Here is a 17635-nt window from a genome sequence, read left to right as displayed (position 1 = left end):
ATCAGCACCGACCTCTGGTCGACGAAGGTGAACTTGCCGTCGACGGCGTGGCGCGACACGAACTCGGCGGGACGCACGCGGATGTGGTTCTGCTGGTGCTGGTGGTGCTGGTGGTGCTGGTGGTGTTGGTGGTGCTGAGCGGAGGCGGGGTTCAGGGTCCCCGCGCCCAGCTGGTGCGACGGTGGCGCCACGCCTCCGGTGCCCGCGGCGGCCAAGGCGGGAGGGGCGTGCGCCGTCACGTGCGGGTGCAGGCGGCCGATCGCCACGAGGCAGCTGAGGTTGCAGCCCTCGTTGTCCGAGCTCTCGCCCTCCTCCTCCAGGCCCATCTTGGTGGGCGGCCAGCTCTTGAGGTAGCCCGTGCAGTGGATCGTGCAGAAGTTCTTGCGGTCTACGCCGGGTCGGAGGGGCGAGAGGGCAGGACGGTTCACGTTTGGACGAGAGAGTGGCGGTCGCGGGTCGGAGGTTATTTTAGTTTTTTTGGTTCACGAGGTTCAGTTTTGGGAACTTTACGCGACGACGGAAATGTTCAATTGCGCTGGAGCCTGATGCCGGCGCACGGGTTGCAGAAATAATGGCCCCAGACCAATAACCCCCAGGTCACTCTCGAGTTCTCAGCTGGTTCAAACCGAATCGTCTCAACGAAGCGAACTGAACCTGCAATGAAAACGGACAAACCGGCCACAACCCCCCCCCCCACTTCCAGCCCCTCCACGACCCCGGAGTCCCCGTGGGACTGTACCGACCGTTCTTCTTCTTGGAGCAGCTGGAGGAGAAATCCTTCTCCTCCGACTTGACGAGCGCCGGCTGGTTGCTCTTCATGCGGCAGAAGAAGGCGCGCCGGGCGCCCGAGCACAAGCGGCTGGGCCTCGCCATCACGTCCGTCTTCACCGGCAAGCCCGCTGCGCCCACACGCAAGAGGCAAAGGGGTCCCCCCCCCCGTTATAGCCTTTGCCGGGGTGGTGGGGCAAGTGCTGCCGAAGGTGGCCCGGTCGCGGCGTGGAGCGCCGTGTCCCGGGTGGAATTGACAAAAAAACGTCGCCCCCCCCCCCCCCGCGCGCCAGGTAACTCGTTTAAGGCTGAGTCGACCTAAGGGAGGCCCCTGGGGGTCGCTTGAGATATTCGCTGATGATGAGTTCGTAACGCAGCGAGCGTGCACACACGGGCCCGGAGATATACATACACACAGATATACAGATATACATACACACATATACAGATATACATACACACAGATAAAACATACAGATATACATACACACAGATATACATACACAGGTATAGATATACATACACATATATACATACACGCACGCACGGGGTCACACAATGCTCTGTGAGATTTCCGAATGGATTCCCTCATGATGTGAACACCGGTAGCTCCCCGTGACTTAAACTGGGCGGCATGGCAGAGCTGATAACGTGCGTATGTACGCTGAACTTCCTTCGCACCGTACGTAGCCAACTGTGCTAATCGGAACTACGGTAATAAACAACACGGACACCGTTGTATTCTCCATAATGATAAACTTTTTTCCCACCACCCCCCGTATAGATATTTTTTTCAAACTGACCCCACATTTGTGGGGTGCGTCTTACTCTCCGTGGTGCCCTCCAATCCGACGACGATGGTGTTTTGATAGTCGCCCTCCTTCACGCCGCCGCGTCTCAGAGAGCTTTAAGCGCGACGAGCAACTTGCATACCAACCCAGCGCATTCGCAAGGACACCCCCCCCTCCCCCCCCCCCCAGTGGCACAAGGTGACATCTGCACCTGGTCTGCGAGCGGACATTGCTCTGCCGGCAGGGGGCGACGATTGCTGCCATGTGTAATCCCAGTTGAGTAATGATGAAGATGCTACCCCGCACTCACTCTTAGCGTCTATAAGCCTCTCCCTAGGAGCCGTGTCTGACGAGGACAGCTGTTCCTTCACCTTGGCAATGTCCTTGGGATGAAGGTAGTCAAAGAGACTTTGCCCAATCAGGTCATTCTGCACACACACGACATTGCACAGCAGGCAAACCAGTAACACAATAATTATTATAATAATATTCTTGGCACTTACATGGCGATTGCTTTACAAGCCTCGGCTCATTCAAAGCGCATCGCATCATTCTAAAGGGGGCACCCCCATCGGCAGCCGTCCCCATGCAGCACAAGGCCAGCGAGAGAGCATTCTTCCGCCAGTGGGTGGACGATGATTGCTGCTCCGTGTGTCTGTGTGTGATGCCGGTTGAGTCATTTGTGGTGTGATTTTTAGAATTTGGTACGTTTGGCCCACGATGCCGGCACGTGATGGCCGTCTCGTGAAGTCGACGGGCGCGGGGTTTTGTGGTTGATGCACGCGCAGTATTGACCGGGGCGGCCTGCCGGATTGGAACCGAGAAGAACGGTGTCAATTACTTACCCTGCCAAGCCTCGTTGAGTCTCAAGACACACTGCCTTGCAGGAGGATCCTGCTTTGGGATTTTTTTGGCCATTTCTAAAGCGGCTTGATCTCCCGCGCCCGTCCACGGTAAATACGGCGATGATGTTTGGCAAAGCCACATCAAGGCAGTGGCACAGAGGTTCACAACCACTTGGATGGCATCGCTGAGATCCTGGAGTTCAGTTTAATTTATTAGGTATAGCCCTGTGAGCCATTCGGCTCTTGAATCGGGTGCAACCGCAACAAACAAAAACAGTTCGAAGCCAGGCAGCTGCTTGTGATTAAACCGGGTTCTCAGGTCGAGTGATTTGGTGGTCTCAGCGCGGTCACCAATAAGTAAGAACATTTGATATTGCGCACTCTTATGAGTCCGGTCCATCGCTGCACACAACAACAACAATAAGACGAGCATCACAATTCAAGTTGTTTCTGCATAATTTGCCAGAAGATAGTGGCTCTGAGAATGAAAGCAAGCGGGCCCCACCGCCGCTCTCGCACGGCAGAGGCGGGTGCCAAACTTGTACCCCCTGGAGGTGTCTCTGCGACATTCACTTCCGCGGGCCGTTCCCTCGCACCAAAGTTGCGCCGCGCCTCTCCGTGAGAGCGCTCCGAATGGATTCTCCGTCTCGTAATGACGCGTCCTGCCGCTAGCGCGATGGGGGATGAAGCTGGGGTGGTAACAAACCAAAAAAACGTCAAGGAAATGTCCAGCGCGAGCTTTACCTGGCCGAAGTTGAGGATCTTGGAGACCGACTCTGAGACGAAGAGGATTTTCCCACGATCACATCCGACCACGAAGAGGAACCCCTCGGAGGCCTGCGGGGCAAAGACGCAACAAGTCACCCGTCGACTCGGAGTTGACTTTTCCTGGTCGGGTCACCTGACGATCTGGCGTGTTGAGACGTTAATAAGTGCACATTATCGTTGTTGTTGTTGTTATTATTGAACACGTAGAGCGATTGCCGATTCTCGGCTATTCCTTCCCACGGCGTTGGCAGCAGCAGCAGCACGGCCACTCACCCGCAGGATCAGATTCTTGAGCTCGTCGTCGGACAGAAACGCCGGTTTGTAGTTGGCCTCCGTGTACACGTTGGTGGCGCCTGCGAATGAAGAGCACGCGGCCATCGGTGGGAAATTTTAGTGCGAGAAGGGAAATAAACTGAAGAGTGGGCGCAAAGATGCGGGCTTGGAATTAAACTATTATAAACTAAAGTATATATTTTTTATAAACCAGACTTAAGCTCTCCAGGTCTCATTAAGTCAGACCTAAGCCCCCCGTGTCTCACTAAGCCAGACTTCAGCTCCCCCGTGCGTCACTAAGCCAGACTTAAGCTCCCCCGTGCCTCTCCAAACCAGACTTAAGCTCCCCCCGTGTCTCACTAAGCCAGACTTCAGCTCCCCCGTGTCTCACTAAGCCAGACTTAAGCTCCCCCGTGCCTCTCCAAACCAGACTTCAGCTCCCCCCGTGTCTCTCTAAACCAGACTTAAGCTCCCCCCGTGCCTCTCCAAACCAGACTTCAGCTCCCCCGTGCCTCTCCAAACCAGACTTCAGCTCCCCCCGTGTCTCTCTAAACCAGACTTAAGCTCCCCCCGTGTCTCACTAAGCCAGACTTCAGCTCCCCCGTGTCTCACTAAGCCAGACTTAAGCTCCCCCGTGCCTCTCCAAACCAGACTTCAGCTCCCCCCGTGTCTCTCTAAACCAGACTTAAGCTCCCCCCGTGTCTCACTAAGCCAGACTTAAGCTCCCCCGTGCCTCTCCAAACCAGACTTCAGCTCCCCCCGTGTCTCTCTAAACCAGACTTAAGCTCCCCCCGTGCCTCTCCAAACCAGACTTCAGCTCCCCCGTGCCTCTCCAAACCAGACTTCAGCTCCGCCCGTGTCTCTCTAAACCAGACTTCAGCTCCCCCCGTGCCTCTCCAAACCAGACTTCAGCTCCCCGCGTGTCTCTCTAAACCAGACTTCAGCTCCCCCGTGTCTCACTAAACCAGACTTCAGCTCCCCCGTGTCTCACTAAACCAGACTTACGCTCCCCCGTGCCTCTCCAAACCAGACTTCAGCTCCCCGCGTGTCTCTAAAACCGGGCTTAAGGCGACCGCGGTTTTAGTGACGCACGCGCCGCCACCGCCGCGTCCCGGTGCCTCACCGCGCAGCGTCTTCATGTGCTGCACTGCCATGCGCAGCACCGTGAGCTTGTCCAGCTTGCGCGACATGGCGCTGCACGTGGGCACCATGGACGCCAGCTCGTCGATGTAGCTGTTCATCTTGTCCCGCCGCCGCTTCTCGATCTGACTGTGAGCCTCCCTGGCGGGGCACACAGCGCGAGCAGGGCACGCACGCACAGACACGCGCGGGCAAAGGTCCACCGTTGCAGCCTCAACTGGCTGTTGAGGGCAAGCGCCGCCAGCGAGTAGCACGCTGAAAGCATGGTTGGAGCACGGCTGATATCACACGAGGGTGATATCCGAAACCGGTCCTGGGCCCGCACCTTCCACTCCCTGAGCCGCACACCCAACCGGCGTGGTGATAACGACAGAGGGCCCAGTCGCTGTCGGGCACTTGTTAGTGGCTGCACTGGCAGTGCCAGTGGGGGGGGGGGGGATGGCACGTGCCCCCCCCCCAATGATCCGAAATCCCTAATTTCGATCGGATCATTGGGGTTTATGAGTAATAAATCGGCATTTTGCGACCCCCACTGCCACTGTGTAGCATATGATTACGTGCCAGGGACTCTATGAGATGACAGGACAATAGTCTGAGTCAATAATTGGCAATAAGTAACGGCAAAGCGGTTATAAGTGACTCACAGAATTGTGCGCAGTTGCGTCTACAGCACACGACTTCCCTGAAGGCATCAACACCTTCAGCGAGCGCGATGCCGATCACACAACGCGGTCCGAATTCGACCCTCGATCGATGGCCGCGCCATCGCCGCACACGCGTCGAATAAAAAAGCAAGGGACAAGTCCTGACTTACTAACAACTCCTTACTCACTAACAACTCCTCTATCATTTCTCATTTCCGGAGGGGTTTCCCCCCCCTCCCATCTACCTGAAAATCCTGGCTCCGCCATTGAGTGGCTGACAATGAACGCGCTCACCGATGGCCGGGCACGGTATCGACGTCGTCGTTCAATTTCGCCCTCCGTAGCTCGACGCGAGTTTCCAGCGCTCCAACGAGCGGTCAACGCCCGGGACGAGAGTCGCTCGCCGTCCGCGCGCTGCCCACAGCGACGGCGAGCGCCTCTCTCTCCCCGTGTCGATTGCATCGGGAGGGCTGCCCGAGTCGAGCTTTCGGAAGTGGTTGCGCCACGCAAGGCGGTGCCGACCGTCTCGCGACGATGACCGCAAGTCGGGGAAGCCGCGCTTCGAATCTGCAACACCGCTCCGCGTTGACGCAGCTCAAGGGGCCATCCATTGAGTCCATACGCATGGAGGGGGGGGGGGGGGTTAACTCAAATGCGTACGCTTGCGTACGGGGGGTCTACTGACAATGTACGTATAGGAAACGAGGGGGGGGGGGCGGTGAAACCTCGATAATAATTTGTCTACATTGGCCTTCAAATGAGCCACAGTTCAGTTTCTCCAGCTGTCAGACAACAAGTACTAGCGGGAGAAGTGGGACTGTGGGAGAGGTGTCACTCGTGTGCCACCGTGCCCCTGACTGCAGCTATCACGCAGCTCGGCAAAACAAGTGGCCAAGGTACGCGACTTAATTATTTAATGCAGCCGGCGGTGGGCTATCTGTTTGTTTAAACACGTTAATATTATCCATTCTTGATCGTTTCTGCGTGGATTAAATATCGGACGTTCTTTAGGATTCGGGGAGGAGGGAGTGTAAAAAGTCCGCGTGCGTACAGGGAGGGGGGGGAGGGGTCTTGAGTTTTGACAGATGTTTGTGTACCTACTCAATGGATGGCCCCCAAGGGGAGCGAAACGACTCGGCGGCAACCACTCCCAGTAGCGTTGCCTGCGTGTGGTTCGCGTTTTCCCAAGAGGTAAATGCGTCTCTACCCCCCCATCACCACCACCTCCGCACAACGAGCTGGAGTTTACATCAGAATCAGAATATTTCGTGACACTGGAGGAATCCGATAATCTGCGAGGCTCTGTCTCGTGGGCAGCAGTGACACGAAGAGACGCCCTTCTTACTTGGAGTACTTGTTTCTGCACTGCTGATCCGTGCCTTCCACTCTGAGAATAAAGAAAGAAAAAACACGCGCGCGGCGTGAATACAACAAATAAAAACAAAGCAAAATGTTTAACACACTTGTCAACAACGCCTACTTAATAGAAATAGAATCGACAGTGCCGCTGTTTACGAGTGTGTTGAGCTTTTTTTTCCGTGTTAACTGGGCCGCATCAGCAACAGCGGCAGCGCCGCACAATAACGGTACCTGTTAACACTCTTTGCTTCTTTCGGTAAAGTCACGTAGGTATCGATTTAAAGCTTTCGTGACTGCAGGGATTCATCTTCTTGGTTATTTCGGTAAAGTCACTTAGAAGGGAAAAAATAAAATAATAAAAATAGAACATTATAAAATAATTTTCACGACGTTTCGGCCACAACGCAAGCAGCCGTCCTCAGATGAAGAACAGGGCTGTTGGAAAGACAGCGTCTGAATGGGCACCACCAGGCTTGGCAGCGTATAATTAAGCTGGGTTGGAGGGGGGAAGGGGCGCCTTGACAAAGGAATTTGCATATCAAGAGGAATTCAGCATATTTATGGTAAAGCATATTTATGGGAAATCCAACCCAGCTTAAATATACGCTGCCAAGCCTGGTGGTGCCCATTCAGACGCTGTCTATCCGACAGACCTGTTCTTCACCTGAGGACGGCTGCTTGCGTTGTGGCCGAAACGTCGTGAGAATTATTTTATTATGTTTTATTTTGATTATTTTATTATTTCCCTTCTACGTGACTTTACCGAAAGAACCAAGAAGATCACGTAGGTATATAAAATAAATCACGACGTTTCGATCGTAACACAAGCGGTCGTCCTCGGGTGGAAAAAATATATGAACCAGCAGTGGAACTGCTGAACCAGCGAGAGAGCTGTTAGAACAAGAGGCTATACATGTGGCGATGGGCAAGCAAGAGGGGTCCTCCTACGCCCACGTGACTTTACCGAAAGAGCCAAAGTGGATGGATTCCTGCAGTCACGAAAGCTTCAAATCAAGAATGGTACCTATACTCTTAGTTTTTTCGGTAAAGTCACGTAGGTAAAAAATGAAATTAAAATTAATAAAAATAAAATAATAAAAATCACGACCTTTCGGAGGCAACACAAGTTTCCGTCATCAGGTGGGACCGTCAGCCAGATTTGCTGTATCAAGTGAGGCAGGGATTCCAAGATGTGATACGTTCCATTCATTGGCTACCACATTCTGATAAGCCCCCCCCCCCCTCCCCCTTAACTTGTATTTAAGAACTTGCATCTTGGAATCCCTGCCTCACTTGATACAGCAAGTCTGGCTGTGACGGTCCCACCTGATGACGGAGACTTGTATTGCCTCCGAAACGTCGTTATTTTTATTATTTTATTTTTATTAATTTTTATTTCATTTTTTACCTACGTGACTTTACCGAAAAAACTAAGAGTATGAATCCTTGCAGTCACGAAAGCTTCAAATCTATAAAGAATGGTACCTGTTGAGTTGGTCGTCTCTGTCCGTGTCCATGCAGTCCCTGCCAACAAGCCAGGTGTACACACAAATACAGAGATCCCCCGTATCGTATTAACAGACTGTTGGGGGCACGTGCTGTTAGCGAGCGTCACCTGTGAAGGCCGGCACGGCACACGAAGGGGTGGGTGGCCAACACCACGCCCGGCCGCCTTTGTCTCCTCAGCGGCGATATATATTTTTTTACACACCGCACCAGGTACTCATTTTGAGGCCGAGTCGACCTTAAAGAGGCCCCAGCACCGGTTCAGATAATCACCGCCCGGTGTTGGCCGCGAGCGGGAATCGAACTCGGCACTGCCGGGTTCGCGGCGCAGCGCTAACCGCTGCACCACCGCTCCCAACACGCGCGGGGCGGGGGTGCTGCGTGGTTTGGGGTGCGAGTAGAGCGGGCTGAGTGGTGAGAGGTTTCGACGCAGAGGTCGCAAACGGGTTTTGATTCCTTACCCGTACCCGGCCGTACCCGTACCCTACCCGAAATGAGTGACAAACGGTTACTCACCAGTGACTCATGGCCTACCCGTACCCGGCCGCACCAGGGTCGCAAACGGGTACCCGTACCCGGCCGGGTACGGGTAGCCGGGTATCGGGTAGGGTACGGGTATCGGGTACCCGGTTGCGACCTCCGCTGCGCCGCCATTCCCCAACGCGACGGCGTTCGCTCCTCGCTCGCGTTGAGAGAGAGCGAGAGGCTCGGAGGCACCACGGATGAACGGAGAAGGTAGCGGCCACACGGTGAGATGGCAATTATCCAAGCTCTGCAATCCTCTGCGTGTTAAGATGTTTTCAGCCAATTGACGAGCGTTTATACATGCCGGGGGGGGGGGGGGGGTGGGGGAATCCAGAGTGTCCGGAGAAATCCCACGGTGCGTGCGAGAGGGCACTGCCATATCCCATCCACGCAGATGGCGGTCAGTCAAGAGTTTACCGCACGGCCTTCCGATACGGCTCGCCCTCGACGCCCGCGGGAAGTGATTCTCACGACGACATCTGAGGATAACGACGACGACGAGTGACAGGAGGAGGAAGAGAGAGAGAGAGGTGAGTGTGGCGAGCGGTGTTAGCGGTGAGAAGGGAGCTACTCACTCGAATGAAAAGCCATCCAGGCTGGGCGCGACGTGAGAAGGGGAGAGACAGGAGAACAGGGCGTTTCAGTCGTTACGACGCGACAACATCGGGACGGTGCGCTCTCGTGCTCGAACGGACCGTTTGTTGTTTCCTTTCACGGAGAAAATATCAATCGACTGGCATCGCGGTGCGTTTTTATCCGCCTCTCGATGCGTCCTCGGGCGAGTCCTGTCGCCTCGGGACGCTGCGTCCAGCTTTCTCACCTTACCGCGGCGCAGAGGTCGCAAACGGGTTTTGATTCCTTACCCGTATCCGGCCGCGCCAGGGTCGCAAACGGGTACCCGTACCCGGCCGGGTGCGGGTACACGTTCCCTACCCGTACCCGTACCCTACCCGAAATGAGTGACAAACGGTTACTCACCAGTGACTCATGGTCTACCCGTACCCGGCCGCACCAGGATCGCAAACGGCTACCCGGCTACCCGTACCCAGCCGGGTACGGGTAGCCAGGTATCGGGTAGGGTACGGGTATCGGGTACCCGGTTGCGACCTCTGCCGCGGTGGTTACTAATCCGCCAAAGCCTCGCCGGGTCAAAGTAGGAGCGTTGTTGTTATTATTATTCGAGAGGGTCACCACTACATTGGAATGTTTGGCCAATTTGATTGACGTGCCAGTGGATAGCGCCGCCACACACGGATGGACTCAATAATCCAGTGCTGCACCGCCGCCTCCTGGCCACCTCGGGCTACTGACCAGCTGCGGGAATTGAACCGTTGCCGTGTGGTCTCCGGGTAAATGAGAAACACTTCCAACCCTCACCATCCCGCCCCCCCGTATTTTAAAACAAATGTTGTGGGTGCGTCTCACAATTTCGGAGGATACGGTAACATACTCTTAGTTCTTTCGGTAAAGTCACGTAGGTAAAAAATGAAATAAAAATTAATGAAAATAAAACAATAAAAATCACGACGTTTCGGAGGCAACACAAGTCTCCGTCATCAGGTGGGACCGTCACAGCCAGATTTGCTGCATCAAGTGAGGGAGGGATTCAAGATGTAAGATACGGTAACAGTCATGCACACACCCGCGCAGCGGAGAGCAGCTGCGAACGCCAACACCACGTGTGCAAACTCCGGCTGGACAGAGCTGTTATAACCGGTCACCGCTGTGAGCCGCTAACCGTTTGCCCGAATCGTCAAAATGACGCCGGCGCAATCGGTTACACCGGGGTGTAGCGGATGTCATTTTGGTAACAAGTTCACCGATGATCCAACCGCCGCGCCTGGACACGGAAGGGAAGAGGCCTCCGCTGGATGGCCACTCTGTGTTCATGTCGGGGCGCCGCGGTGGCGAGACGTGAACTACCTCGTGGCTTCCATCCCGACCCTGACGCTGCCTGCCGCTGTAAATTTGGAGTTTGCGTGTCTCTCTCTCTCTCACAATCATCACGGTAGCTAGGAGATGTTAACTACCTCGCCTGGTGTGCAGGAGATCGTGGGTTCGATGTCGAACCCTGATGCCTGCTGCTGTATATTTGGAGTTTGCGTGTCTCTCTCTCTCCCCGTGGTCGCGTGGATTTTTCTCTGGGTCCTCCGGTTTTTCCCTCCGCGTTCAGAATCGTCAATGGTTTTGAGTATTTTGCGGCTATAAATTTCCACGTGATAAGCCACTTCGTTGAGATATCATTTGTGGCAAAGTCACTTCTGAAAAAAAACTGCATAGCTCAGTGGGCCTTACCTTGTAAAATAAACAAAAAATGTTTAGATTCGACGGCGCGCGTTTAGAGTATTTAGATCAGTTGGCTGCTGTAAATGTCCACGTGATAAGCCGCTTCGTTGAGCGATCATTTCTAATCGCCAGGTCGCTTCTGAAAAAGAGCTGCATAGCTCAGTGGGCCTTACCTGGTAAAAAAAAAAGATATAAAAAAAATAGTTTAGTTCAGTATATCGGTGAAGAATAATCGTGTGTCCGAAGCCTGACTTTGCGTGTTTTTGTTTTATGCGGGCCGTGTGATCCCACACTCCGCTCCCCTCTTATTTTCCCGGATGATCGAGAGCTGATTGTGCGTCGGAAATGTATTTTCCAGGCATTGTTCGCCAATGACATTTCGGGAATTTTAAGGGGGGAGGAAGAAAAAAAAAGGTAATTCCGTGTAGGCGCTGAGCTCGGTCATTTGTGTGGCTTCAAGAAAGCCTTTTTATATTTCCGCATTAATTTCTAGGTCACAGCGCCCGTGTGGGTTTTTATATATTTATATATAATATCATTCATTGTTACTATTTTTTTGTATTACTCCATTGACGCCGCTGTATTCATGTCCTCGTTGTTTGTCTTCAAGCCATTCTCGCACAATGCCTTTCACAGCGTTCTCATCCATTTCAATGCCACGTGTGACGTACACATTACGTGACGCCGAAATGTATTTTTTTTAATAAGCCGGCTTCCCGGTCATTTAAATGTAGGACACCATCCGATTTAAATGTCGCGTGAAATAGCCGAATTAAATGACCGATTTTAAATAAACTAGATATTTTTTTTTATTTTACCAGATTAGGCCCACTGAGCTACGTAGCTGTTTTTTTTTCAGAAGCGACCTGGCCACAAATGATAGCCCAACGAAGTGGCTCATCTTCTTGGTTCTTTCGGTAAAGTCACGTAGAATGGGAAATAATAAAATAATAAAAATAAAACATAATAAACTAATTCTCACGACGTTTCGGCCACAACGCAAGCAGCCGTCCTCAGGTGAAGACCAGGTCTGTCGGGGAGACAGCGTCTGACGCTCATGTGAAGACCAGGTCTGTCGGGGTGACGCTGTCTCCCCGACAGACCTGTTCTTCACCTGAGGACGGCTGCTTGCGTTGTGGCCGATACGTCATGAGAATTATTTTATAATGTTTTATTTTATTATTTCATTATTTCCCTTCTACGTGACTTTACCAAAAGAACCAAGAAGATGAATCCCTGCAGTCACGAAAGCTTTAAATCGAAAAGAAGTGGCTCATGATCGTGTGGACATTAATAGCGGCCAAATGCTCTGAACGCGTGTTGTTGATTCCAAACGTGGAGGGGAAAATCGGAGAGAAATCCACGCGTCCACGGGGAGAAGACGCAAACAGAATCGACCTCGCCGTCACAAGTGATAGCTCAATAAAAGTGGCTCATCGTCGTCGTGTTGAGATTTAGAGAAATTCATAGCGGCGGCCAAGTGCTCTAAACGCGCGATCTCGAGTCGTAAATGTGGAGGTGAAACCCGGAGGACCCGCAGAAAAATCCACCGCGACCACGGGGGAGAACGTTAACAAAAAAAATAACCCGTAAAAACAAAGTTTTTCACTATAAATCCTTTATATGCGTGGCATCGGTTTTATTTTATTATTCATTTCTGTTTTTTTCTTGAGTAAGAGTTTCATTTTTATCACATTGGTATTTTAAATTAAATATAATTATTTTTTTCCCTAAAAAGTGGAACATTTTGGGGAAAAAATTTCACGAAAATAAATTGTCACGCACAACGAGTCTGTGTGCAAAATGTCAGCTCGATTGGACCACGGGAAGTGGGTTAAAAAACTACCGAAAGATTTGCACGGTCGTAAGCCCGCAAGCAAGCAAGCAAGTGAACTTAATATAAAGGATTTAAAAATACAGCATGCCTCAAGGGTTAGGGATCGAACCCACGTGGCCTCCCGCGTGCCAGGCGGCGTTGTCGCCATTTTTGTTGTTTTGTTTCGCCGTCTCCGTTTCGTTGCCCCTCGGACGCCGGCGATGACGAGCGACGACTTAGCCACTGCCGGGCGAAGGAATTCCTCGACGCGCGCAGCGATCCGACCGGCCGCCTGCCTGGCACGCGCCCCGGAGCGGGATTTTCATTGCTCCGTCTCCCTCGGCTGGGCGTTCGCTCAGGTGGCATTCGCTCTGTTGGAGTGATTTTCCCCTCCTATGCCACTTTTTTTTACGATCAGAGGAAACAAGAAGATGCTCGGTGTAGTCGGCACTTTGCTTCGTTCATCATTTCGTTTTTGTTTTTTTTAATGCTTTGCTTTATGTACCCCCCCCCCTTTTTTTGCCCCCCTCTCTCTTTACCCCCTCTCGCTCGTTCATTCTCGCTCACTCTCTCGCTCACTCTCGTTCACTCTCTCGTTCACTCTCTCGCTCACTCTCTCGTTCACTCTCTCGCTCACTCTCTCGCTCACTCTCTCGTTCACCCTCTCGCTCACCCTCTCGCTCACTCTCTCGCTCACTCTCGCTCACTCTCTACTCTCTCGCTCACTCTCGTTCACTCTCTACTCTCTCGCTCACTCTCGCTCACTCTCTCGTTCACTCTCTCGCTCACTCTCTCGTTCACTCTCTACTCTCTCGCTCACTCTCGTTCACTCTCTACTCTCTCGCTCACTCTCGTTCACTCTCTACTCTCTCGCTCACTCTCGTTCACTCTCTCGTTCACTCTCTCGCTCACTCTCTACTCTCTCGCTCACTCTCGTTCACTCTCTCGTTCACTCTCTACTCTCTCGCTCACTCTCGCTCACTCTCTACTCTCTCGCTCACTCTCGCTCACTCTCTACTCTCTCGCTCACTCTCGTTCACTCTCTCGTTCACTCTCTCGCTCACTCTCGCTCACTCTCTACTCTCTCGCTCACTCTCGTTCACTCTCTCGTTCACTCTCTACTCTCTCGCTCACTCTCGCTCACTCTCTACTCTCTCGCTCACTCTCGTTCACTCTCTCGTTCACTCTCTCGCTCACTCTCGCTCACTCTCTACTCTCTCGCTCACTCTCGTTCACTCTCTACTCTCTCGCTCACTCTCGTTCACTCTCTCGCTCACTCTCGTTCACTCTCGCTCACTCTCTACTCTCTCGCTCCTCTCTCGCTCACTCTCGTTCACTCTCTACTCTCTCGCTAACTCTCGTTCACTCTCTCGCTCACTCTCGCTCACTCTCGCTCACTCTCGCTCACTCTCGCTCACTCTCGCTCACTCTCGCTCACTCTCGCTCACTCTCGCTCACTCTCGCTCACTCTCGCTCACTCTCGCTCACTCTCGCTCACTCTCGCTCACTCTCGCTCACTCTCGCTCACTCTCGCTCACTCTCGCTCACTCTCGCTCACTCTCGCTCACTCTCGCTCACTCTCGTTCACTCTCTACTCTCTCGCTCACTCTCGTTCACTCTCTCGTTCACTCTCTCGCTCACTCTCTCGCTCACTCTCGCTTACTCTCTCGCTCACTCTCGCTCACTCTCGCTCACTCTCGTTCACTCTCTACTCTCTCGCTCACTCTCGCTCACTCTCTACTCTCTCGCTCACTCTCGCTCACTCTCGTTCACTCTCGTTCACTCTCTACTCTCTCGCTCACTCTCGCTCACTCTCTACTCTCTCGCTCACTCTCGCTCACTCTCGTTCACTCTCTACTCTCTCGCTCACTCTCGCTCACTCTCGTTCACTCTCGCTCACTCTCTACTCTCTCGCTCACTCTCGCTCACTCTCTACTCTCTCGCTCACTCTCGTTCTCCCTCTCGCTCTTTTTTTTTACTTTGCCTCTCCCTCCGTCGCCTCTCCCTCCATCGGCTCTGCCTCCCCCGCCTTCCGACAGCAGGGAAGCCACCTCGCGCTATTTCCCCACGGCTTTCTCCTGTCTCCTCCCATCGTAAAAAAAACGGAACCAAACAACACGGCTGGTATCGGCCAAACATCCCAATGTTTTTTCGATTTAAAGCTTTCGTGACTGCAGGGATTCATCTTCTTGGTTCTTTCGGTAAAGTCACGTAGAAGACCTGTTCTTCACCTGAGGACGGCTGCTTGCGTTGTGGCCGAAACGTCATGAGAATTGTATTTTATTATGTTTTATTTTTATTATTTTATTATTTCCCTTCTACGTGACTTTACCGAAAGAACCAAGAAGATGAATCCCAATGCTTAAAAATAACCTGGGAAAAATCGCTCAATCCTGATCACACGCAGCAGCAGCGGCAACAACATCACCGCCCCGAACATGGCGAGTTTCCCTCCTTTAAAATGAGTCTCGTAACGATAATCACGACGACGGTAATAACAACGACGCGGCGTGCGCTCTCTCGCGCGGGCACCGTCTCGCGTACTCGTAGTCGGGGGAGCTGCCACGCCGCTTGCGGTTAAAGTCGAGGGCGGCGCTGTTGAGCGTGCGAGGCATCAGCCCCGAGGAGCCAGGCGCCAGGAACTCGCTCATCGTCGAGCTGATGTCCATGCGCTGGTCCGCCATCGCTTCATCTGCACGCGGCACACGTACGGCATGCGCAGGGGACATGGGCACCAGGGCAGCTTTAGAGAGACCAGTACCAGGACAATGCCAACTCGATGTCTCTACACCGTGCTTTAGAGACGCCAATACCAGGACAATGCCATCTCGATGTCTCTACACCGTGCTTTCGAGACGGCCAATACCAGGGCAATGCCATCTCAATGTCTCTACACAGTGCTTTAGAGACGCCAATACCAGGGCAATGCCATCTCGATGTCTCTACACCGTGCTTTAGAGACGCCAATACCAGGACAATGCCATCTCAATGTCTCTACACCGTGCTTTAGAGACGCCAATACCAGGACAATGCCATCTCGATGTCTCTACACCGTGCTTTAGAGACGCCAATACCAGGACAATGCCATCTCAATGTCTCTACACCGTGCTTTAGAGACGCCAATACCAGGACAATGCCATCTCGATGTCTCTACACCGTGCTTTAGAGACGCCAATACCAGGGCAATGCCATCTCAATGTCTCTACACCGTGCTTTAGAGACGCCAATACCAGGGCAATGCCATCTCAATGTCTCTACACCGTGCTTTAGAGACGCCAATACCAGGACAATGCCATATCAATGTCTCTACACCGTGCTTTAGAGACGCCAATACCAGGGCAATGCCATCTCAATGTCTCTACACCGTGCTTTAGAGACGCCACTACCAGGGCAATGCCATCTCAATGTCTCTACACCGTGCTTTAGAGACGCCAATACCAGGACAATGCCATCTCGATGTCTCTACACCGTGCTTTAGAGACGCCAATACCAGGGCAATGCCATCTCAATGTCTCTACACCGTGCTTTAGAGACGCCAATACCAGGACAATGCCATCTCAATGTCTCTACACCGTGCTTTAGAGACGCCAATACCAGGACAATGCCATATCAATGTCTCTACACCGTGCTTTAGAGACGCCACTACCAGGGCAATGCCATCTCAATGTCTCTACACCGTGCTTTAGAGACGCCAATACCAGGACAATGCCATCTCGATGTCTCTACACCGTGCTTTAGAGACACCAATACCAGGACAATGCCATCTCGATGTCTCTACACCGTGCTTTAGAGACGCCAATACCAGGGCAATGCCATCTCGATGTCTCTACACCGTGCTTTAGAGACGCCAATACCAGGGCAATGCCATCTCGATGTCTCTACACCGTGCTTTAGAGACGCCAATACCAGGACAATGCCATCTCGATGTCTCTACACCGTGCTTTAGAGACGCCAATACCAGGACAATGCCATCTCAATGTCTCTACACCGTGCTTTAGAGACGCCAATACCAGGACAATGCCATCTCGATGTCTCTACACCGTGCTTTAGAGACGCCAATACCAGGGCAATGCCATCTCAATGTCTCTACACCGTGCTTTAGAGACGCCAATACCAGGGCAATGCCATCTCAATGTCTCTACACCGTGCTTTAGAGACGCCAATACCAGGGCAATGCCATCTCAATGTCTCTACACCGTGCTTTAGAGACGCCACTACCAGGGCAATGCCATCTCAATGTCTCTACACCGTGCTTTAGAGACGCCAATACCAGGACAATGCCATCTCGATGTCTCTACACCGTGCTTTAGAGACGCCAATACCAGGGCAATGCCATCTCAATGTCTCTACACCGTGCTTTAGAGACGCCAATACCAGGACAATGCCATCTCAATGTCTCTACACCGTGCTTTAGAGACGCCAATACCAGGACAATGCCATATCAATGTCTCTACACCGTGCTTTAGAGACGCCACTACCAGGGCAATGCCATCTCAATGTCTCTACACCGTGCTTTAGAGACGCCAATACCAGGACAATGCCATCTCGATGTCTCTACACCGTGCTTTAGAGACGCCAATACCAGGACAATGCCATCTCGATGTCTCTACACCGTGCTTTAGAGACGCCAATACCAGGGCAATGCCATCTCGATGTCTCTACACCGTGCTTTAGAGACGCCAATACCAGGGCAATGCCATCTCGATGTCTCTACACCGTGCTTTAGAGACGCCAATACCAGGGCAATGCCATCTCGATGTCTCTACACCGTGCTTTAGAGACGCCAATACCAGGGCAATGCCATCTCGATGTCTCTACACCGTGCTTTAGAGACGCCAATACCAGGGAAATGCCATCTCAATGTCTCTACACCGTGCTTTAGAGACGCCACTACCAGGGCAATGCCATCTCGAT

The 17635-nt window shown here is 52.7% G+C and overlaps 1 protein-coding gene across 1 annotated transcript in view; it reads right to left on the bottom strand.

The window, feature by feature from the left end:
- The window catches only part of BMAL1 (basic helix-loop-helix ARNT like 1), a 43724-nt gene that overhangs the window by 7820 nt on the left and 18269 nt on the right, over positions 1 to 17635 (bottom strand). The window contains exons 3-12 of the mRNA XM_078869125.1: positions 15266 to 15413; positions 9195 to 9215; positions 8074 to 8112; positions 6575 to 6616; positions 4569 to 4726; positions 3446 to 3525; positions 3149 to 3241; positions 1870 to 1987; positions 744 to 899; positions 13 to 388 (exon numbers count right to left, since the gene is read on the bottom strand). Of these exons, the coding sequence (XP_078725251.1) occupies positions 13 to 388; positions 744 to 899; positions 1870 to 1987; positions 3149 to 3241; positions 3446 to 3525; positions 4569 to 4726; positions 6575 to 6616; positions 8074 to 8112; positions 9195 to 9215; positions 15266 to 15413 (1231 nt within the window). The remainder of the gene's footprint in view (positions 1 to 12; positions 389 to 743; positions 900 to 1869; positions 1988 to 3148; positions 3242 to 3445; positions 3526 to 4568; positions 4727 to 6574; positions 6617 to 8073; positions 8113 to 9194; positions 9216 to 15265; positions 15414 to 17635) is intronic.

This window comes from Lampetra fluviatilis, chromosome 27 (assembly GCF_964198595.1).
Source record: "Lampetra fluviatilis chromosome 27, kcLamFluv1.1, whole genome shotgun sequence".
NCBI classification, from domain to species: Eukaryota; Metazoa; Chordata; class Hyperoartia; order Petromyzontiformes; family Petromyzontidae; genus Lampetra; species Lampetra fluviatilis.
The sequence above is the reverse complement of the archived record's forward strand: the minus strand, read 5'-3'. Positions and strand labels throughout refer to the sequence as shown.